Source organism: Equus quagga, chromosome 11, assembly GCF_021613505.1.
Source record: "Equus quagga isolate Etosha38 chromosome 11, UCLA_HA_Equagga_1.0, whole genome shotgun sequence".
Lineage (NCBI taxonomy): Eukaryota > Metazoa > Chordata > Mammalia > Perissodactyla > Equidae > Equus > Equus quagga.
Window position 1 is genome coordinate 58,819,541 of NC_060277.1, and position 23,522 is coordinate 58,843,062.

Below are 23,522 nucleotides of genomic sequence, written 5' to 3' on the forward strand. Positions count from 1 at the left end.
TGCTTAACAGCACAAACACTGATATATTTATGGCTATCACATAAACTGGGAACTACAAGCAGAATTACATTTAAGTTCAAGAAAATTATAACTAATAGTACATTTGCCTATAAGATAGCAAGAGCTCACACCAAAGCAATCGACAGTTGGACTTGAACAAAACAGCTGCAGTATAGAAATAAAACTGCCTATTTGTTAAACTTATTTCAAGCCTCCTACCAGATGAAATGAGTTTCACGTAAAGGGTTTCATATTTCATTGGCAGCTACCTATACTAACACATTTTTTAAAAAGTTTCCTCAAGACCACCAAGGATCTACCTAGAGCTGGAGATGAAATGGAGAACAGAGAAGACTACTGATAATCTCATCATGTGGATTCATTCATTCGTCATTCAAACGTGAGAACACCTACTATAAGCCAAGTAAGATAAATAAGGTAACAAACAGAAAAATGAATAAATTGTGATCCCTGTCCTCAAAAGAATCACAGACTTAGGGGAAAACGTGTAATGTATAGTTACATTTGATATCATTCCCTTTCCAAAACTGGATTTTCTTCCTATTTGATTGAAAGGTACCAACATCTATTTGGTTGCCTATAAATATATACAATAAGTAAATAACTTACAACACATTGTAAGAAATGCACTAACAATGTGGAGTGAGACAGATCTTGGTTTAAAGCTGGACTCTCCCTCTTTATTTGACCGTGGGCAAATCATGTATTCACATCTCAGAGCATCATGGGAGGGTGTTCCACACCAAGAAAACAACATACGTATGAACTGAGAGGAACTCAGGGAACAATAAACAATGTGATCTGGACAGAAAATGAAGGATAAGGGTGAAGTGGCAGGAAATGAGATAAGCAGCATGAACCTGGTGATAAAGGAACTCAAACGCCATGCTAATGACAGTGCTTGACTCTACGTAAGTTTTAGAGAAATCACTCTGATGGAAGGGGACCAGATGCCAAATCAAAGGTGTCTAATCTAAATGGGAATAAAAATCTAATTATGCACAGAGTTGGGTTAGGATTAGAAACAAGTAAGAAAAATATGTAAAGCAGTTCAGCACAGGTGCTCACTGTCACTTCCCTTCCACATATAGTCCTCAGTGCTTGGCATATGATGAGCACTCATAGGGACAGGAGCAATGTGTGACCACACAGAGAAAAAAGGTCTTTAAAAAAGGTCTAGAAGGATGTAATTTCAAGAGGAATAATGAACAATTGTCTTGTATAATCTATTTAAATATTATAATTTTTTCATGAAAATCCACTAGCATTAGATCACTATGAAAACAGAGACTAAATGATCCTCTGAGAGTCCTATCCTGACATATAATCCAAAAGAGAAAAAAGGCACTGACATAAGAAAAACAACACACACACTCATAACTGGGAGCTGTCAGCTAGGAAGGGCACCCACTCCTCACCTCTGCTCTGCAGGCTCCGCTCCTCTCTGAGACAGAAGCAGCATGCTGTCCTGTTTCTCATGCCCAACTGGAACCTGCGGTGGGGAGATGGGCTCGTAGGGCTCTGAAGACACATGACTCCTCTCTGGGGATTTTCCAGGCCTAATATTGTAACACATGAAATATTAGATTGTGCTCCTAGGGCTCACCTATGGCTATTCTAAACAGAAACCGGTTAACTCATTACTTCCTTCAGGAGAAGGCACAAAAGTTGGCAATGTCTATCACTGAGAAAGTTGCCTCAGGTATTCACTGTATACCTAGTTACCAAAAAAAGTCTGTTTCTGCTGCTTCATCCATGCATGCCCAGCGGATTTGGGAGTTGCGTCACAAATAGCGCCACAGGACAGGCCGCAGCTGAGGCTCCATCGGGAGGCCATTGTGTGCTTCAGCATCAGACCCCATCCTACCCTTGGCCAGCTACTCTGGTGAGCCCTCAAGGGTTTTACTGCTGATTTTGAGCCTTGACTTACCAGGTCTTTCCCTATTTGGTCAGAAAGTAAAGGACTTGAGTACTAAACTGAAACCTAAGGAGTGTGTCAGGTGAGTCAAGCAAAGGTCTAGTTCTACTACTTTAGGGCTGAGCAGTTCTCTGCAATGTAATGTTTTTCCTCTGGATACCATGTTGGTAAGGATAACTGAGACACTGTTTAGACCAAGAAAGTTTTTGGTTTAGTGATTATACATATTAAGAGCCACCTGTGACCATTAATGTTTGCTTTTATTACTGTTATATATATATTTAAATATATAATTATATATACATATGTATATGTACAAATACATTATTATATATATACAATTTGTTATTTCCTTTCTCAATGCCATCCAACTCTTAGTGGCCATTTTTGACCATCTTTCTTTTAGTTCTTTAGTGGTCACCTCTAAAACTCTAAATAAGCTTATACCTTTCTTGATTTATCAAACTTGAAACAGTATCTATCAACTCCCTTCCATGAAAGATGAACTTGACTACTTTCTTTATGTTGTTGCCCATTTTTTCTTTTTTTTTTTGTTTTTAAAGATTGGCACCTGAGCTAACAACTGTCGCCAATCTTCTTTTTTTTCTGCTTTTCCTCCCCAAATCCCCCCAGTACATAGCTCTACATTTTAGTTGTGGGTCCTTCTAGCTGTGGTATGTGGGATGCCGCCTAAGCATGGCCTGATGAGCAGTGCCACGTCCACCCAGGATCCGAACCTGCAAAACCCTGAGCCACCAAAGCAGAGCACGAGAACTTAAACACTTGGCTATGGGGCCTACTCCTGCCCATTTTATTTCCATCTTTAGTTTGTCTATTTTAACTTTACATAGCATATTCAGCCATTTTTATGTGATTTACAGCACTCCAGAAAAACTCCTCTGTGTTTTGCTTAATGATTGAAAAATCAATTAACAGTGTTTCACCACATATGGATTGTGTGAACATTTTAAACTATAAAACCAATGAAAGAAATGAATTCCTCATTCAAACGCACAGGTGTAGTGATATAGAAATTACAAGTGAAAAAGTCAAATTTTCTTTTCATAAATGCCATCAATTGCTCAAAATCTGCAACATAGTGCTTTGCATCTGGAATGAATACTCTGGTATAGTTTCCTGTTCTTCTCTGATAACTGAATTTCTTTTCCTTCTTTGGTTAAAAGAGAGTAAATGTGTTTTCGTCTTATCCTTAAGATAATCCAGCTTCTTGAAATGATTATGTCTGAGATTTGCTTCAAAATAATCCAGTTTGAGGGTAGGGCAAGTGTTTCAAAAAATGAATTGGCCCTATGCTGATGATTACCAAAGCTGGGCAATGGATACACAGAAACATTATACTGTTCTCTGTATGTTTAAAAAATCCTACCATAAAGTTTTTTTGTTTTTGTAAATGAAGACCATTCAGCTTTTAAAATACATTATTCTTCCTCCTTTATGTTCTTTCCAAACTTTGAGGGGTTGGTGGGCAGGCTGGAGAACCACCTCTGCTACAAATTTCTTTATCATTCTCTGAATTATGGCTTCCACTACTTTGGTTCATCCCTCCACTGTGTCTTCCAGATATTTGCCAGCATCTTTGACCTGCTGATATCCCAGTCTTGTTCTCAGCATTTTTATGAATTTTATGAATGTTCATGCTGCTTTACTGTAATTTTTAAATTTTTTATTTATTTTTTGAGGAAGATTAGCCCTGAGCTAACATCTGCTACCAATTCTCCTCTTTTTGCTGAGGGAGACTGGCCCTGAGCTAACATCCGTGCCCATCTTCCTCTACTTTATCTGTGGGACGCCTGCCACAGCATGGCTTGACAAGCAGTGTGCAGGTCTGCACCTGGGATCCGAACCGGGAAACCCCAGGCCGCCAAAGCAGAACATGTGAACTTAACTGCTGCACCACAAGGCTGGCCCCCTGCTATACTATAATTTAACATGTGCCAATGCTTAGTCTACCACGCTGAACCAAAAACCTTGCCTCCATTTTCTAAAACTCTAACCACAGAATATTGGATAAGAAGATAAAGAAGAAAAGCTCGTTACCAGATGGCCCTGCCCTACAGGGTAAAATGTTTCCTCTCATGGTGTCTATGTTGGCCTCATTTTCATTATTTAATGCCAGGTTCCTAAACATATGTTATTGCTGACCCAACAGAAACCACTGAGAGAGAAAAACATTTTTATGATTCTGAAGGACTACTCAAAGTGTCCCTATACTACCACCAAACTACACATTCTTCATAACTGTCTTAGCAAACCCACAAGCAGATATAGCATTCAACTTTTGAATACACTTTCAAAAGTGTATAGTACCTGTTGCCCAGACTGTGGACACTCCAAGAATAATATACAGAGGAAAAACTTTCATTTACACTTTCTAGGAAATGAAGGTACATAAACTTTAGGTATAAGAAATGAATCTCCTATCTTATAGGTATATTCAAATTGTTTTACTGTTGTGAAATTTACATATGGTTTGAAATAAACGCCATACCTTCCCCTGGATTTGTCCACAAGATTTTCTGGAGAGACCCTTGAACCTGGTCTTTGATGGTGGACAGACTGAGACTGGGATTCTGGGCTGTAACGATTTGATGTTTTAGTCCTCACAGGTGTAGACACCAAAGCAGATGGTGAATTTTGGAATGTAGAAGTGGGAGGCTGCTGGGGAGGCTGCGAGGAAACTTGATTTCTAGCAAAATCTTGTGTGATAATTTGCTGTGAATGAGAAAAGAAAGAAGTGGTTAAACCCATTAAATACTTGCAAAAAATGTATAAAAAAGTTGAGACATCTTTATTGTGATTCCTGTTTTTTTTTTTTTTTTTTTTTTGAGGAAGATTAGCCCTGAGCTAACATTCGCCACCAATCCTTCTCTTTTTTTTTGCTGAGGAAGATCGGCCCTGAGCTAAGATCGGTGCCTATCTTCCTCTACTTTATATGTGGGACGCCTGCCATAGCATGGCTTAATAAGCAGTGCACAGGTCCACGCCCAGGATCCAAACTGGTGAACCCTGCGCCTCTGGTGCAGAGCGTGTGAACTTAACGAGTACGCCACCAGGCCGGCCCCTTTATTGTGATTCTATGTGAAATGTGCCTTCTGCATGATCAAAAGAAGAAAAATTAATAAGAAAAATGAAAAACTTACACAGATGTGATCAGCAAGTGTGATCAGTCGATGGGTCCTGGGCACTTGGCCCACCCCCTCAGCCTGTGAAGAAGGGGGCAGCTGCTGCTGTGGAGACGGTGATTCCTGCTGTGGTCGATAGTGATGTAATGGTCCTTCATACTGTCTGGTGGCTTCATCTAATAGAGGACAGACAGACGTCTCACTCCGGGGGTGCCCTTGCCTTTCACTCATTTTCAAAGATTAAACACAACTCAGAGGAACACATGAAAGGGATGTGGTACATATCTCTAACCAGAATTCACATCTTACTTGGGAAGAAAAAATACTTATTTTTCTTCATACTAATACAGAAATCACAGGAATAGCACAGAATAAAATGTGAAAACATAAGTAGGCAAACAAAATTTATATCAACTATTTTCTATATCATTAAAATATAAACAAAAGAGTAATTAATAAAAGCTTAAAAATCATTTTGCATTAGTGCAATTTTAGATGTTACTCTAAAACAACACTAACAAAAGATTTCTTAACATGGTCTGAACAGATAATTAGAAGCAAATGATAAATGCAAATATGAAAACGTAATCTGGTGGCTAAAAAAGACATACTTTCTGTTTGGTTTGCCTTCACCACCTCTGGCTGACAGGCCTGCAGTCTCTCCTGGGGCAGTGCAGGTGAGCTCGCAGGGCTTATCACCTCAATAGCATCGCTAGGTGTTTCATAACGGTGAGAAGATACTTCAAAAAAAGAAAAGAATCTTTTAAAACTAATCCTGTGAAAAGTTTCAAAAGTCCAAGTTCTTCAAACCTATTTGCATATTTTCATTTTTTATTCTCAGAATGTTCAGTGGCACCCCAGGTTAATGACAAAAAACAAGCCCAAAAGACTGGTATCAAAGGTCCATAAGTGCTTCCTCGGTGTTCCTAATCTCAGTAGGGTACAGGATTTTCTCAAATTTTGTGGGCTCTAAGACCTTTAGGTGAGGCAGAATAGAGAACAGATTTGTGACATCCTTCTGGCAGCTGGAAAAGAAAATCACCAGGAAACATTCATCAGAAGAGATTAAACAAATGAGAGCGTAGATCCTCAACAGTTCATTGTTTCCAATAACTTCAGTTCTGTGGGACAGTCACTTCTTAGAAAAACTTTGAGGCTACAAAGCTGCTTCATTACCATGATGATTTTAAAGCTACAGATTAAGTAACATTATATAATGATTTTCTCAAATCATTGGAGTACTGACAAAAATTACTCTAACCAATTTTTTAGCAACATGATACATTGTACAAATAAACAGAAATGGTAAGGAATGTCTGAAGGGAAGCAAATTCACTCCATTGGGAGAAAGGGAGGATGCCCACATTAGAGAAGGGCCCCCTCTAAGATGCAGTTCCCAAGACAACAGGGTCTATGCAGTAGGTAGCTTTTCACAGTCCTGCCATGGCCTCAGAACTAAGGGGGAGAGGCAGATATCACCTCTCGCTCAGGAACTTTCTAACTTTAGAGCGCTCTTTGCATTTACAGGCTGCACTGAAGAATCAGAAAACTGCCAGAGACCTGAGTGTGATCAGTTGATGGGTCATGGACACAGGTATAGCAGGTGGGAATGAACTCTGCTAGCAGGCCACCACCTGTTCCTCCAGTACTCAACTGAATGGCCATTTCCTCCTACCCCGCCATCAGGTCATGGAAGTTGCAGTTACCTGGGTTCCAGTATGCTCAGAACAGAAACCTGACAACCAGGATAGAAATTATCTTTGGGGAACTAAAATAAATCATTATATTCAAAGTAATTTATACTACTTTGCAACTTTGATACCCACTGGTACTCATCTCTGTTTATGTATCCAACATCCTAAATCTGCTTACCACATCCAATATACGGTCAATAGAAAGTCTGATGCTAAACTGTGTTCACACTACTCTTGAAGCCTTAAGGGTAAGGGGAAGGCACTGTGTTTCACCTTCAAGGGGAAGGAGGCTCTGAAAAAAACTGAAAACCACACTAAATAACGTCAAAGAGCCTGTTGATTCCATGCAGGTAATTTACCCAGTGATTAAAAAAAAAAAAAAGATAACCATACTCAGAAATAGGAACAGTGGGAAAAGAAGCCAGACTTTCTATTTTCAGACCTTCTGAAAGTCAAACTCCTAGAACGAGGTTTGGTTCTGATGCAAACTGAGAAGTGTCATCCGGTGACTAGGGAACCCTGTGCTGAAGCATCCACTAAGCCACAAGCTGGCTCACCATGTGTGCTGGTGACTTCCCTCCAGAGGGCCTTGTCATACAACTACAGATCTTCAGCTAGCAATTTTCTGCATGTATCATATCTGTTTTGCATATTTTCATGATCCCAGGCTAAAGTCTTTTGTCTACATAACTGACTACCAAGCCGCCCCTTTCTCTCTAAAAACCTCAGCAATGGGGTAGATATTTACCCAAACAAATTATGATTAAGCATGGAGGTAAAATAATTGCACACTGTGTGCAGGTGCACAAGAAATCATTTTTTCATTATCTCCAGCTCTACTCCATTTCATTAATGGAAACAACAGAGAGATGACTACATATGGTTAAATTACTTCAAGTATTAGTGGATACTTGCTTAAATACCTGCTTACTCCTTCAGGAATTCTATAAAGAATTCAGGCAATAGTTAAAAGTAAATTTAAAGTAACTTTTCTAGCATTTTTACTGTAGATTTGTGAATTCTTACAGATATACAGGGTAAATGTCCAAGTGACTAACCAGATTTGATCAAAATCCAACTTGCAAGGAAGGTGCAACATAAATACAATTACCAATAAATAAGGTGTCTCACTTTTTAAAAATCTCTATCTTAGAAAAAGGATATAAGAGGCTTTGGGGTACTGGCCCAAATACTGAACCACATACTGGAAAACACTTCGTGAGAAATTCAGTTTCAGGAGCACAGAGCCTGATGATACATCTGTCACCTTCAGACGCCTGAAAATGTCAGTAAGCTCTACCCTCTATCTACTTTCCAACTTTAACTCTACAAACAGCATGGGTTTCTCAGGGAAAATAACCTGGTATATTTAAGAAACTCTGATATTTAAATAATGACAAAAATAGTAGAAGAGACATTTTTGCACTACTAACCGACAAAACCTTTCTATTACATTTACTATGAAGATTAAGATTTTCTTTATACAATGTTCTGCTTTACCTAAAGAATAAAGTAATTCTTTACTCAGATATCACATTGCAAAACTCAGATTGAGATACATACAGCTACTAGAAGAGTCTGAACTTTGAGAGCCACGTTCCCTTGCATCCTTGTCCGAGGCAATTTGCCGGGTGATGATCACGTCTATGAAGTTAGCTGCAGTAATGGTAGTCTTCCCTCGGGTCCTTAGCTCTTCCTCATATCTGGATTTTGGAGGAGGCCCTTTATCTTTCCCAGCCTCAGAATAAACTACTGAAGAATGAGGCTGGGGCTTGCCACTTGGAAAGGCTGAAGAAGTGTACAGACACTGAACAGATCTCTTCTCCACCTCCAGGGTTTTCTGCTCTAGCTGCTGCTGTTCACTAACTGCTGCTGACCTGCTTCTCAAATTTTCTTCTAACCTGGCAGCTTCATGCTTACTCTCTTTTGTTTTGGAAACATCCATCTGGGGGGCAGAAGCTGCGGCATCCACAAGAGCAGCCAGGGCATCCGCAGCAGTGTTGTAACGGGAGGCTGGCAGGCCTTGGCTTATAGAAGGGCCCCCAGCAGGCAGTGGCCTGTAAATAAAACCAAACCACAACTCTGTGAAGGGGAGACGCTTTATTGGGGGGTGTGGTAGGGAGACAGAAGAAAAAACTGCAACAACAAAAAGTGCTGAGCAGGTAGAAAATCTTTACTAAAAGTATTGCAGTCACAAATTTAAAAGTGTATATGCAAGAGGCTGGTATTTTTTTTGTCAAAATGTATACAACAGACTTACATGATTCGTAGCTGAGCACTTGGATCCAAAGGTGTGATTACACTGGTTCCGTTGGTTCCCTGGAAAACGCTGGGTCTTTGCTGCAACATGGTCTCCTGAGCTCTGACTGAAGGGGACGGGGAGCGAACATATCCATGACTGCCTGGCCGGCCGGGCTGTTCTGAGCCTGTGGGGACCAAAAAAAAAAGACAAGCCATAAGGAAGCAGCTGCAGACAGCAACATTTAGGGACTGTTATAAACCTTGATATCCCACTTCCTGGTCTTTCTAGAAATACATTCTATAAGAGTTTCTCAATAAAAATGCAATAAAACCACACTAGTAACTTGAAACAAAAACATCAGCTATATTTTCTGTCATTTCCATTTTTGTGATAAGTTTCTATCTTGATTCCAGAGAGGAACAAAACATCAACCATGAAGTACTAACACAGATCAGATAAGTTCATCTTTCAAACTTTTCCTCAAACTCTGGTGTGTTTATCATTTCCAAAACCAAATTCAGCACAACCTTCTAAGTATCATAATGCAAATAACATACTCCTGCTACACCAGGGTTTGAGGCCATTTCATTCAGCCAGTTCTGCCTGCTCTCCTCCTTTACCGCCCTCCACAGGCAACTGTTTCTCAGCAAGCTCTCTTTGTCGTGACATCATTCACAATGCTCTCCCCAAGAGTGCAGCTCCACTAACTATACTTCTTCAATGTTTGAGATATTTTTATTAACCATAGCTCTCCCATAACAAAGCCACAACTTGAACTTGGTCAAAATGACTTCACTTGGAAGATCTCAAATTCTCACGTTTCCTCTCTAATCACTTTCTTCCTCTTCTGGTTCTGTGCCCTCACTCGGACTTTCTAACTTGACCTTGCCCTCAAGGAGGCAGCAGTTTCAGCATACACCCCTCTTCTCACAGCAGGTACCGACTAGGGCAGCCTTTTCAGCAGTTCTCTCCCTTTTGACCGTACATCAGCTTCTATGAGTGTTTCTATGGGGGATATTCCTAGAAGTGAAATTGCTATTTCAATTATTATATCTCCAAAAAGGTTATCCCTATTTACACTGCCACTGTGTGTGTATGAGATGCAGTGTTTCTTTAAACACTCGAACACAGAATATTTATCAACCTTTTAAATGTCTGATGGAGAAAAATCATATTTAATTGTCTTAAATCTGCATGTTATTTATCAGTAGGATCAAAAGCATTTTTAAAATATCGTTCCTACCAAAGTTATGTATCATTTGCACTCAACTTTCATTTTTTATTTATTTATTTAGTTTTTGAGGAAGACTGGCCCTGAGCTAACATCTGTTCCCATCTTCCTCCATTTTTTTTCCCCCTCCTTCTCTCCAAAGCCCTCCAGTACATAGTTGTAGATCCTTCTGTTTGTGTTATGTGGGACACCAGCTCGGCATGGCCTGATGAATGGTGCTAGGTCCGTGCCCAGGATCTGAACCGGCAAAACCCTGGGACGCTGAGTCAGAACACACAAACTTAACCACTTGGCCATGGAACCAGCCCCCAGCTTTCTTTAATTAAACCAATTTCCATGGTTTTATGCAACTGACATATAATCAATATTATGGTGCTACCTTACAATTCACTAAAGCATTTCCTATGGTGACTTAGTGATTTATTATTATATATAGACAAGAGGTTACATCTAAATGTCTTTAGGCTTTGCAACCATTTAATTGTTTAAGAGAAATCTTCAAGAACGGTATTTCTAGGTCAAATATGATGACTAGCTTTTGGGCTCCTTTTCTATGTCTGTCTCCTATGACCATGTGAAGGTGACAACCTTGTCACACCAGGCCCTTCGGTTCTGCACCTACCTCTGTGACCAGGTCTCTGGTTCCCTTTGCCTCCATCTACAACATCCTTCCCAGTCACATCTAAGGACTGACCTACTCCTCTCTTCACATGCTTGCCCCTTGGAAATCTCATTCAAGCCAGAGTTTCAACTCTTACAGATGAGTCCTGAGTCACCATCTCCAAGCACAATCTTTTCTTCTAAGTCCCAGATCTGTATATCTGACAGTATGGAAATGGTAAAAGGTTTGAGTTCACTGACATTAACAGAATATAAAGAAGGCCGGCCCTGTGGCCGAGTGGTTAAGTTCGCGCACTTGGCTTCAGCGGCCCAGGGTTTCGCCGGTTCCGATCCTGGGCATGGACATGGCAGGGCTCATTAGGCCATGCTGAGGCGGCATCCCACATGCCACAACTAGAAGGACCCACCACTAAAATATATAACTATGTACTGGGGGGATTTGGGGAGAAAAAGCAGAAAGAAAAAAAAGAAAAGAAGAAGATTTGCAACAGTTGTTAGCTCAAATGCCAATCTTTTAAAAAAAAGAATATAAAAAGACAAGTATACCATGGATAAGAACAAATGTTCCAAAGACATATTGGATTAAGTACGTCCAAAATAAAAATGATTATCTCTTTGCTTTCACTAATCCTACTCTATCATAATAACTGCAGACCAATCTTGTTTTTCATCTCTTCCTCATTCCCCATATCTAGTTATTGTTAAGTCCTTCTGATTCACTTTACCAATATTCTTCCAAGCAGTTCCCTTCTGGCCATTCCCAGTGTCAACCTATCTCAGGAGTCATTAGAACACGTATGATCTATTGACACGGTCTTACTGTCCTCTGGGCACCAGGCCATACCCACCTTCAGGGTTCTAATCCGTCTCATGCCACTCTTGTGTAAATGCCCCTCTGATGATGTCACCTGCCTCCTGCACTGAACGGCAGCACTTCACTTGTAATTAAAAATGCCATACAATCTTCTAAACATATTTTCCATTCTTCTTTTAAACTCCAGCATAACAACACATATGTCTCCATGTCTATGAGCCTTTGCTTGGGCTGCTTTCACCTTTTTTTGTTGTTGTTGAGGAAGATTAGCCCTGAGCTAACTGCTGCCAATCCTCCTCTTTTTGCTGAGGAAGACTGGCCCTGAGCTAACATCCGTGCCCATCTTCCTCTACTTTATATGTGGGACGCCTACCACAGCACGGCTTGTCCAGCCGTGCCATGTCCATACCCGGCATCCGAACTGGCGAACCCCAGGCCGCCAAATCAGAACGTGTACACTTAACCGCTGCACCACAGGGACGGCCCCTACTTTCAGCTTTAACGAGCTCTGCACCCAGCTGTATCTTCGGGCCCAAGTGTAGCCAACCACTGGGGCCAAATCAAAATGGTACCTTCATCATGAAAACTTCCTTTACCTGTTTAAAATGTGTGTTTGCACCATTTCAACTTGTATAGCATTTTTACCTGTACTTCATGTAATTACTTTCTGTCTTATAGTTCTTGTTTGTAAGATCACATTGTCATCCCCCACAACAATAAGCACAATGTCCCATCATACTGGATTACCAAGAAATGTCTATAGAATGAAGAAAGCCATTCCCCACCTGGCCGAAGGTAGAGGTCTGAGGAAGCGGCAGCAATCCGCTCCCGCTCCTTCTCCCGCTCCCGTTCACGTTCTCTTTCAGCACCTGCGGCGGCTACAAGGTGTGTTGAATGTCCTGTAAAACACATGAATCTGCAACTTAAAGACAAAATTATCAACCTGTCAGCTACAGCAAACCATTTTTAGATTTATCTTAAGCGACTGAAAATTTTTCAATAAGTTCCAAATTTGAGATGTAGGGAGTTTATTTTATTAAGAGTCTTGGATGACAACCGGAACATAACACAAGCTTTTCGGATACTTTAGAATATCTAGATAGATGGCATATAGGAACTATCACTGAATATTACATGAAAAACAGCAGAGCAAAGAAGAACAAGTGCCCAGAATACCTTCAAAGGCTACGTTGCCAACACTTAAGCATGCTGCTCACATCAGAGAAGTGTGTCACTGCAAACTCTCACCTGGAGACACAGAAGCAGCGTTGTACGGCCTGGGCGGGAAAGCAATCTGTGTCCCAGGAATATAAGTGATTCTGTCCATGGGAGGAGTGCTTGTTCCCCCTGGGTGAGGCACTAAAATTGCTGGAGGCATATTGGTCAGGTCAATGATTCCTGCTCAAAAGACAAATACAATAAAAGTACATTAAATTTAAATGTTGCTCTAAAGATACAGAACCATACATGGCTCGCTATTTTATCTCTATAACCCAATGATACTTCGTATATAGTATAAATAAAAATGTTTAAGATCATTACTTTGTAAGACTGTCTTTAAATCTAGAGAAGGACAGGAAATACTCTGCCTCCTACCCGTAACCTAAACGCATGGATAGGTTAAAGAGAGACAGCAAACTGGTAAAACAATGATTTCAAATACCTAGTAGTACACTGACTTGGTTTAGTTATTTCAGTGTTCACCAAAACACTCCATCTTGATACATTATTTTGTTTGCCTTCAAGGGCTAAAGGATATGGTTTTCTTTCCATCATTCATTCAACAAATAGTTATTGAGTATGTAGGAAACTCTGGGTACACATAATAAATTACATGAAATCTGAACTGCAAAAACACATACCCCTTGTTGCTGGGTATGGGAGACCCAACTGCTGCTCTCGTGGAGACAGTCCTCTGGCCACATCTGGGCGCAAGTTCACTTGCATCTGCTGTGAGGTAATGTAGTCATTTAGGATTGTCTGTCTTGTGTTCTCCATTGCATAAAGCTGATATTGACTTGGGTAACCTGGGGTTGGTGAAAGTTGTCTCTGAAACAGGTAGGCAGCAGCTGCTGATTGAGAGAATGAGAGAAAGGCACTGAGTTTAGTCTGGATGAAATTCATTTGCTACACATCACCCACAGAAAGAGTAAGAAAAACCACCTGTTGAGCTAATTGCACACGCAATTTTTATTTAGCATTGGCGTGGGGGCGGTACAGGGATTAAGGTGGATTCATTCTACACCTTGATATGTCAGCAATTATGAATATCAACATTCTAATGTTAAATGTAATGGAAAAGGGAAAGGAGAAACTAGACAAAACATGAGTATTAACCTTTGTACCATTAGAACAGTAGCTAAAAAAATTTTCAAGTAGTTTCATTTTCAGTCTTTGCCATGTAACTTTATTATATTTTCACCTGAAGTCTCCAAGAGCTGTGTTTGAAAATAAAATTATTTTTGTAGTACTGATCATCCAATATGACCAAATGGAAATATGTGTGAAAACACTTTGTGACAAACAGTAACTTTCCTTTCCTGGGAGTGAAAAAGATTAGTCTATAAGCATTTAATTAGTGCATGTATTTAGAGCAGAGATTAGCAAACTTTTTCTGTAAAGAGCCAGATGGTAAATATTTTAGGCTTTGTGGACCATGTGGTCTCAGTCAACCCTACTCAACTCTGCCAGTGCAGCATGAAAGCAGCCGTAGACAAAATATAGACAAATGGGCGTGGCTGTGTTCTAATAAAACTTTATTTACACAAACAGGCACTAACAAAATTTGGCCCCCAGGCTATAGTTTGGCAACCCTAGAGCATGACACAGGATGTTAGGAAGGGGTAGGTATAGTAAAAAGTACAAGATAAGGGCCAGCCCTGGTGGCCTAGTGGTTAAGTTCAGCGCATGCTGCTTTGGAGGCCCAGGATCAGTACCTGGGAATGAGTCTACACCACTTGTCTGTTAGTGGCCATGCTGTGGCAGTGACTCACATACAAAAAGAGGAAGATTGGCAGTGGATGATAGTTCAGGGCAAATCTTCCTCAGCAAAAAAAAGAGTAGAAGATGTCATCTCTATCCTCAAAACATTTACAATCCAGCTCCAGCTCAAAAATGACAAGCAGATGAAAGTGCTAAGAAATGAAGGACTATGAGAAACACTAAATCAAAGTATAAACACCCAATTTTGTCTGAGAACTTGAGTGAACTATTTTTTATATATATATATGTTCTCCCTAAAAAAACAAATGATAAGTTCTCTGGAATGTTTGCTTCACCTTCATCTAGAACTCCCAGCCACGTAAGTCTGTCAGCTGACTCTGTGGGAACTTCTGCATCAGTTTTGGGAGACAGTCCCTGAAGAACTAGGTGTGGACTCCTCTGAAACTTAATGTCCTCAAACAATTTGATGGCATTGATAGAGCTTTCAGATAAAATATTTTCCACACGTAACTTGCTACTATGAAATGTAAATAACCCTTAGAAATCTTGGCACACTGGTAATGAAAATCGCTTCCCTAAGGACCAAGGTGAAATACAAGTGTTCTGTGTCCCAATTTCAACTTGAAGGTTGTAATGAGCAAGCAGTTTATGATAAAGAGGGATGAGCAGAAAATACACATTTGAGTGAGGCTCAGCAGGCAAGAGGAGCAGGGAATAGGACCTGGGTGGAACTGGCACAGCAGGTGGGTCATGACAGCCCAGCAGCGACTCTCCACTGACCTGCTGACAGGACTCCTTTCCCTCTGCAGAGCAAACTGCCCTGCACCCGTGGCAGGCAGCATCACTGCGCCCAGTACAGACTGCTCTCTCAAAAACCTGCACGCTCTGAACCTACCAGAATTATGTTTACCCACAGGAAGCGGTGTCTGTTCAAAAGTTCTTTCCAGCTATACTTGCTACTATAATTATGTAACTTCAGGGGCCGGCGCCGTGGCCGAATGGTTAGGTTCGCACGCTGCGCTTTGGTGGCCTGGGGTTTCATCCGTTCAGATCCCGGGCGTACAATGGCACTGCTGGTCAGGCCATGCTGAGGTGATGTCCCACATAGCACAACCAGAGGCACTCACAACTAGAATAGACAACTATGTACTGGGGGGCTTTGGGGAGAAGGAAAAAAAAAGATTGGCAACAGTTGTTAGCTCAGGTGCCAATCTTTAAAAAAAAAGAGAGAACAATAATAATTATGTAACTTCATCAAATAATCTGTAAATCGATGAGAGAAAAATGAAAAGAGTGGTTTCTTTGGAAACAAAGTTGACTGTTTTGGAGACTCGATATAGAAGTTGAATCAGGTATGGGCCAGACAATTTTAAAAGACTGGGAAAAATCCAGAAGGATTCTGTATTTAGATTCCTTTGAAGTGATTTTAAATTCTAGCTTCACTTAAAAAACGAAATCTGGAAATGTGAGAATCATGTATATAAGAAAGACAATGGTAAGGCTTAATCAGTGGACCTTGGCCTTATATCGGAACACTGACAAATGAACGTCTATGTTGTACATTAAAATGTTTAAGGTATGCCTGTGTCATTTAAAAATAATTGTCACATTAACCCACTTTTTCAATCGGCTTAACCAAATGCCAAACACTAAGAGGGCTTGTCACATACCTATTATTTTTAATTCTTTAAAGGGTGCTGGTAATATTTTGTTTCCTGATTTGGGGGCTGGTAGCACAGGGGTGTACAGTTTGTGAAAATTCACTGAGCTGTACACTAATGATATGTGCATATTGTACTTTAATAAATAGAAAGTTTAAAAAATCATACAGGTATATTATTTCTTTGCCATAAATTATCAATACACACTGTGCTTACCAGGATCCAGAGCCCTGTGAAACGGCATGGCTGGATCCAAATGTGTGGGAAGGTGGCTCCGATAAACCTCTCCTGCAGTGCTGCCCCTGTGATGGGGATCAAAAGGGCTGTGGCTGACTACAGGGTCCACCCCAGGTACTGGAGACTTTGCTGGTATGCTTTCCCTCTGGGTAGGGGTTAGTGTCGATTTTCTTTCATGATTGGTAGACTTGCTAGAAGAAATCGTAACTGGAAAAAAAAGAGCCAACATCACAAATTCTTAAGAAAACTTGCTTAGTATGATACTATTTATCCATTTCTCAATCACTCAAATACAGACTATATTCATATAATATTTTGATCTTGCCTTTCCACTAAAACTTTTAACATTCAATCTTGCAAAATATGCCAAAGTGAACAACTAGGAGAAGCTTTTGAGATTTGGAGATTACCAACCTTTGGATCATAGTGCCAGCATTTTACCACCTAATGTTAAGATTAATAATGAAGTTCAACACTCCTCTTTAAATCCATTATAAATGATTTTTTCTGTATGACTTTAACATTCTAAATTCTTTTGATCCCACACATACCGAATCTCACCTTCCTCTCTTTGAGCCTGCATTACTAAGCGGCCTCCTTGCTGCCCATCGGTCATTAAGTTATACTGTTTTTTCCTGCTCTGTACTTCCACAAAGACTTTCTCTTTACCTCACCAACATCGATCTCTTCCCTACTCCAGCCTCTTCTTTTCTAAACCATGTTATTCAGAAAGGTTAGATTATCCCACCAATGCCTATCATATCCAAATACTTATGGGCCATCAGGCTCAACTGTTGTAATAACGGTGGTAAACAACATATAACATAAAATTTACCATTTTAAAGGGTACAATTCAGTGGCATTAATACACTCCCAATGTTGTGCAACCATCACCACCATCTAATTATTACCAATTTTATAATATCAACTTTGCCATGATCATACAAATCTGACTGTCAAAACCACCATCACACTGGTTTATTACATCCCCTTCCAAGCCCCGACCTGCTTAAATATGGCATGCCTTTTCCCTCTGCAGGGCAATTCTTCAAGAGCCAAAAGGTTTTAATTCACCACTCTACTCAGAAGCAGGCACTTCCCTTTTCTCTTTCCTCTGTGCTACTCCTCTCCCACTGTCTAACACACTCTTCACCTTTACAGCTCTTGCTGTGTCCAGCCCAGGACCTTGCAGACACAAGCCCTCAATAAATATATACCGCAATGAAATTTAAAATGATAAGTGGATGCATTTTTAAGGGCCTCAGATTGTTTCAGGGACAACATGGTAAAAATCAATGCTTCTTACCTTACTGATGTACCTGCCAGCAGCATAAACCCCAAGGAGGTGTGGGGTTCTGATGATAATGACAAGAGTAATAGTTCACATTTATTGAGTCCTTCAAAATACCAGGCACTATTTTTTTCTTTTAAAATCCCTTAAACATATTACCTCATTTTATCTTCACAACAATCCATTGAGGTATGGCTTACTATTACCTGACCATTTTAGGGATGAGGAAACTAAGGCAGAGAAAAGTTCAGTAACTTGCCCAAGCTCGTGTAATAAGAAAAACCTTAATTCAAGCCTAAGCAGTCTTGCTCCAGAGCCTAAACTTTCAACTACCACAACGGACTGCTGCTGAAGGACTGTCAAAACTGACTTCTAAAACCTTATAGAATTAGCTGAAAAAACACTCTGAAAATATTTATTCTAGAGCATTTCTGGACTCCATCATACTCTGCACTTGATTAAAATACTAGGTATTTTACCTATAATTATGCCTACAGGCATTCCTCAGAGGTACTGCGGGTTTAGTTCCAGACCACTGCAATAAAGCAAGTCACGAGAATGTTTTGGTTTCCCAATGCATAAAAAAGACTGTACTGTAGTTTACTAATTGTGCAATAGCATTATGTCTAAAAAAACAATGTATATACCTTAATTAAAAAATACTTTTTCCCTAAAAAATGCTAACCATCATCTGATCCTTCAGTGAGTCATAATCTTTTTGCTGGTGGAGGGTCTTGTAAAAAATACAGGGGTACCAGCCAGGTGGCACAGCAGTTAAGTTCACACGTTCCGCTTCTCAGCGGCCCGGGGCTCGCTGGTTCAGATCCCGGGTGTGGACATGGCATCGCTTGGAACGCCATGCTGTGGTAGGAGTCCCACATATAAAGTAGAGGAAGATGGGCGTGGATGTTAGCTCAGCGGCAGGCTTCCTCAGCAAAAAAAGAGGAGGACTAGCAGTAGTTAGCTCAGGGCTAATCTTCCTCAAAAAAAAAAAACAAAAACAAAAACAGTATCTGTGAAGTGCAATAAAGCGTAGCACAATTAAACAAGGTATGCCTGTACTTTTAATACGGTAGCCTTCCACAGCCCTAGTATCAAGCACAACCTATAGATCTTGTGACAATCTAAAGCTAACACTTCAACATTTACTATTTGCTAGAGGTGAAAAAGCGCAATAAAAATGATCAGACAAGGATACAAGAGTAACATACCATCAGAAGTTCTGTTCATCATAGGTGAGCCTCTGGACATGGTGTTCTGATAACTCACAGGTGTCCGCCGTGCACTAGTGTCATCATAAATCCCTGGGCTCAGCTGTGCTTTGGGAGCTTCATGAAGTGTTGACCTAAGAACGGAGGGGCCAGAGCTTACCACCGATGTATGCCGGGGACGCACTGGCTCGCCTGCTTTCACATCCTCATATTTTCCCCGTTCGACCACTTTTATGTTCTCTGGCACGATTTCCAGTGGAGGCATTCCACGGGGCAGTTTGCTAGGCCCCGTAATTAAGGATTTGACATTGTGTTTGATAGCAGATTGACCTGAGTTGCTGTCAAACTTTATTGGTGTACCCTAAAGGGAAAGAAACAAACATTACAGCAGCCGAAGGCATCCAAATATTTTTCTATCTCAGGTCTATGTTTGGCTCATGGCAACTATAGTTCGCCGTGGTAGTCTTATTGTCTGTGTGGATGCCTCAATCACAAGCCCACCAATCCTGAGTTGCATACTCTCCCACATTATATACTTCACACTAAGGACACAAGAAAAACTAATGATAAAGCATCTATAAAACTTTCACGTTTACTTCCAATAGGTCTCACAGCATAAGAACTACCAACAATTATTAAGTCTCACTTTTTAAAATGCTCCATAAATATCACAGCCTAAAGTGGAATGGCTGACAAAAAGAACTACAGTCTAGTTACCTGGGAGATGGAACCCTCAATTATCGGCCTCGTGCTCTGGACCACTTCTGGAGTTTTTCGGCTTTCCTGAGTTAAAATATCTTGCCGTGGAATCTCATGAATGGAACGCCCCATTTCCTTGATGGTGGTAATGCCATCATATGGTTTTCCTTTGGTAATTGCACCTTCAAATGCTCGTATAGGAGGACTCTCCCTTTTAATCTGTTTGGGATATTTAAGGCCATCTTCAAAGCTTTCAGTTGTTGCTCTTGGTGTGCCTTCAAAAGAGAATTCAAGGAACATACTTATTAAGAGAATTCTGATGATTGCATAACAATGGCACTGAACTATACACTTAAAAATTGTTAAAATGGTAAATTTTGTTACATATATTCTACTGCAATTTAAAAAATTAATGCCTTGCCATCTTGCAGTGTCTACTCAATTCTCTGTTTAGAACAGATCCGTAAATAAATATTCATCAGTCATTTCTTCTTTAGGGTTAAGATTTAATACATCATTTATCACCATCACAGAATGATTCTTACATAATGAAGATGTCTCTATCTTCAAAGATTAGGCAACTATCATCTTCAAATAAACTATGTAGCGCAGAGACAGAACAGTTATAATCAAGACTTAAATGTCTTGTTCAAAAGGGAAAATATCTTGAAAAGCAGGTTTCATGCACTGCAAATTAATGTCAAACGACTTTGCCAGTGAGACAGTCATGAATAAAACCAAAATGAACAAAACTTTTACCCTGCATTATGGAACCAGACAGCACAGTCCTTTCTTTGAGGTCAGAATGAGGGCTCCCCCTGGGTAATGCTCGGCATATCAGCCCTTTCAAACAAGAAAGTAATTCAAGTATTAAACATAATGTGTATGTCAATTCACATGTACTTCACACTGTCGCTAAGAGTAATTTTTTTGATGAAGAAGATTAGCCCTGAGCTAACATCTGCTGCCAATCCTCCTCTTTTTGCTGAGGAATATTGGTCCTGAGCTAACATTTGTGCCCATCTTCCTCCACTTTATATGTGGGATGCCTGCCACAGCATAGCTTACTAAGTCGTACATGGGTCTGCACCTGGGATCCAAACCAGTGAACCCTGTGCTGCCGAAGCAGAACGTGCAAAGTTAATCACTGTAGCACCAGGGTGGCCCCAAAGAGTATATATTTTTGATAAAAGCTCTGTAGAGAAAAGGATATTTTAAATTATGAACTACTCAGAAGGAAATCACGGAAAAAATAAAAGTTGGGAGTACCCAACATGACATTACTCATTCCTTTTTAAACTTTTTCCTAAATAGAAAATGGCCAAAGAAGACACCCATTATAGGTCAAAAAGAAAAGAGAGTCACTTTCAAAGCTCAATCTAAATCCCAATGCTTCTTTACCAGGGTAAGAGAGAATACAGAGGGACTGGAAATCACTGTTTAGCTTCAAAATATATCTGTGAGAAAGGGAAAACATGAAAGACGGATACCTCAAAAATAGACAAAATATATTAAATGGGACACGCAAATCAAAATGAAAGAGTCGTAAACTACCTCTTTAGAAATTTCACGTCATACTGCTAATAAATCTGAATCAACAATTGGAAATAACACCACACACATTTACCCTAAAGTGAAGTGACACTTTTTTTTTAATACAGGGAAAATCCAGCTCTTAGAAAATTACATAGGACTTCTAAGATTGAGGAGTCCTACCCTGTTTTTAGCATTTCATCTAGATTAAAATTAAACAGTTGAGGCAAGTTAAGATTTAAATAAAATGAGTCATAACAAAATAAAACTGTTATTTACTGAGTGCATGATCAGAACAAAGTTGGATACTTGTCACTAATCCTCACACAAAGGAAGGTATACTCTTTAATTTACACAGGAATAAACAGGCACAGACAAATGCAAAGGAAAGGATGCAGGTGGGATTAATCTACATGTCTTTGCTCTACCTATTACATCACTTTGTCTGTTTCACAATAAAAACAAAGTTCTCAGAAAGAATTTTACATTTTTAAACTCACTTAAACAAGAAAAATCGACAAATTATATGAGCTTCTAAGAGTTACCTACAAGATGATCAATTATGTTTAATTTTACTTCTCTCCACTGTCGTGTACCACATGACTTATACATAGAGATGAATGTAAACTTAACCTACATTAATGTTTTATATTAATATATTAATTATATATATTTATGTATTATATATTAATAATACACTGATACATTGTTTATATGTTTCATTTATATATTAATATAGATATAAATTTCATGTAGAAACAACAGAGACTGAACATAACCTAATTCAACAATGCAAATTTACTATACAAAATTAAATCTATCTAAATAATGTTGTGGAAACATCTTACCTTCCAACGGTGCTGACACAGGAGACTCCCTCATTGACAACCCTTGCTTTATATTTCCTTCCACTGATTCATAGCTTCTTTTTAGACTGATTTCATGAGCTGTTCTTGGACTCCTCGTCCCTTCTCGGGCATTCTTAATATCTACAGAATAAAGAAACAAAAATTGCTCAGAGCCCAAAGCCTGTTGTACAATAAATAAGTTATCTTAATTTCAAAGTCTATCTTATAAAAATAATAATATAAAAACTAGTCTTAACCTATAATAAACATCTGTGTACATATTTATAAAAATGTTTTCATGCATTCAAACATATTTACTGAGTGTCAGGCATAAGCTGGGCTTGCAGATAAGGTTGACAAATTAAGTCCCTCCGCTCATGAAACTTGCTCAATAGAGACAGATACAGATAAATTAATAGGCAATTACTACAGAGTGCAATAAGTACTATGAAAAAAGAAGTAAAATGTGCTATGAGAATGCTAAAAGGGAAACCTAACAAAGCTTCAGGTAAGGCTATTTATAAGAAGTAATGTTTAAGCTGAGAACTGACGGATAAACAGAGATGCTTAAGTCAAAGGTAAAGGGAGGAAGGGGCGGTACAGGCCAAGGGAACAGTGAGCACAAAGACCACAAGGCAAGACAAAGTTTGGCACAGTAAAAGAATTTGAGCTCAGTAAATGGCCAATGTGTAGAGTGGAGCAGAGAGGAAGACTGTAGCGGGTAGTAAATGCAAGGGGGCTAAGGGAAAAGTGGGAACGGAACATTCTGAAGAGATAAACTGGAAGCAGATCACAGAGGGGTAATTAAACCAAGGTAAGGGGCTTACAATGATCTTAAAAGCAACTGAGAGTCAAGCAGGAAGTGACATGAATGTACAGTTTTGAATATGGGTTAAGACTGAAAGCAGGAAGATGAGTTAGGCAGAGAGACAAGTTATCCAGGTGAAAGACGATGGTGGCAGTGAGGAATACAAAGAAACAGATGGATTCCAGAGACTTTATAAAGAGAATAGAAACTTAGGGACTGACTGATTAGATGTGGAAAGAGAAGGAAGAATCAAGGATGACATCTAGATTTCTGGCTTAGGCAATGTACATTAATTTACTTCCCCCAGAAACAAAATGTAAATCAATATACTCCAGAAACATTAAAACAAGAAAGGAAGAAGGAAATAAAGATACATGTATTTTGCATAAGACATTGTGTGATCACATACTTCATTTCTTTGTATTTGAAGAGAAAGATAAAAGCATGATCACTGACTACTCAGATCACAAAAACAGTTGCAAATGAGAACTCAAATTCAGTCCATTACTTGGCTTTTACTGCATAACTAAGTCATTTTTATAAAATAATATTACTAGGAAAACATAACCACAATACATCTAAAGAAAATGTTTACATACATACAGAC

General features: G+C 39.6%; 1 protein-coding gene across 14 annotated transcripts in view; it reads right to left on the reverse strand.

Moving 5' to 3' along the window:
* NCOR1 (nuclear receptor corepressor 1) overlaps nucleotides 1-23,522 on the reverse strand; it is a 154,478-nt gene that overhangs the window by 10,215 nt on the left and 120,741 nt on the right. For 10 of the 14 annotated variants that reach the window (XM_046675479.1, XM_046675471.1, XM_046675468.1 and 7 more), the window contains 14 exons: nucleotides 22,108-22,248; nucleotides 20,486-20,569; nucleotides 19,745-20,001; nucleotides 19,028-19,388; nucleotides 16,505-16,732; nucleotides 13,547-13,756; nucleotides 12,933-13,082; nucleotides 12,470-12,583; nucleotides 9,037-9,202; nucleotides 8,340-8,833; nucleotides 5,694-5,822; nucleotides 5,101-5,258; nucleotides 4,449-4,672; nucleotides 1,440-1,580 (listed from right to left, as the gene is read on the reverse strand). In XM_046675479.1, the coding sequence (XP_046531435.1) occupies nucleotides 1,440-1,580; nucleotides 4,449-4,672; nucleotides 5,101-5,258; nucleotides 5,694-5,822; nucleotides 8,340-8,833; nucleotides 9,037-9,202; nucleotides 12,470-12,583; nucleotides 12,933-13,082; nucleotides 13,547-13,756; nucleotides 16,505-16,732; nucleotides 19,028-19,388; nucleotides 19,745-20,001; nucleotides 20,486-20,569; nucleotides 22,108-22,248 (2,857 nt within the window). The remainder of the gene's footprint in view (nucleotides 1-1,439; nucleotides 1,581-4,448; nucleotides 4,673-5,100; nucleotides 5,259-5,693; nucleotides 5,823-8,339; nucleotides 8,834-9,036; nucleotides 9,203-12,469; nucleotides 12,584-12,932; nucleotides 13,083-13,546; nucleotides 13,757-16,504; nucleotides 16,733-19,027; nucleotides 19,389-19,744; nucleotides 20,002-20,485; nucleotides 20,570-22,107; nucleotides 22,249-23,522) is intronic. The other 4 variants (XM_046675478.1, XM_046675469.1, XM_046675481.1 and 1 more) reach the window with 2 other exon arrangements.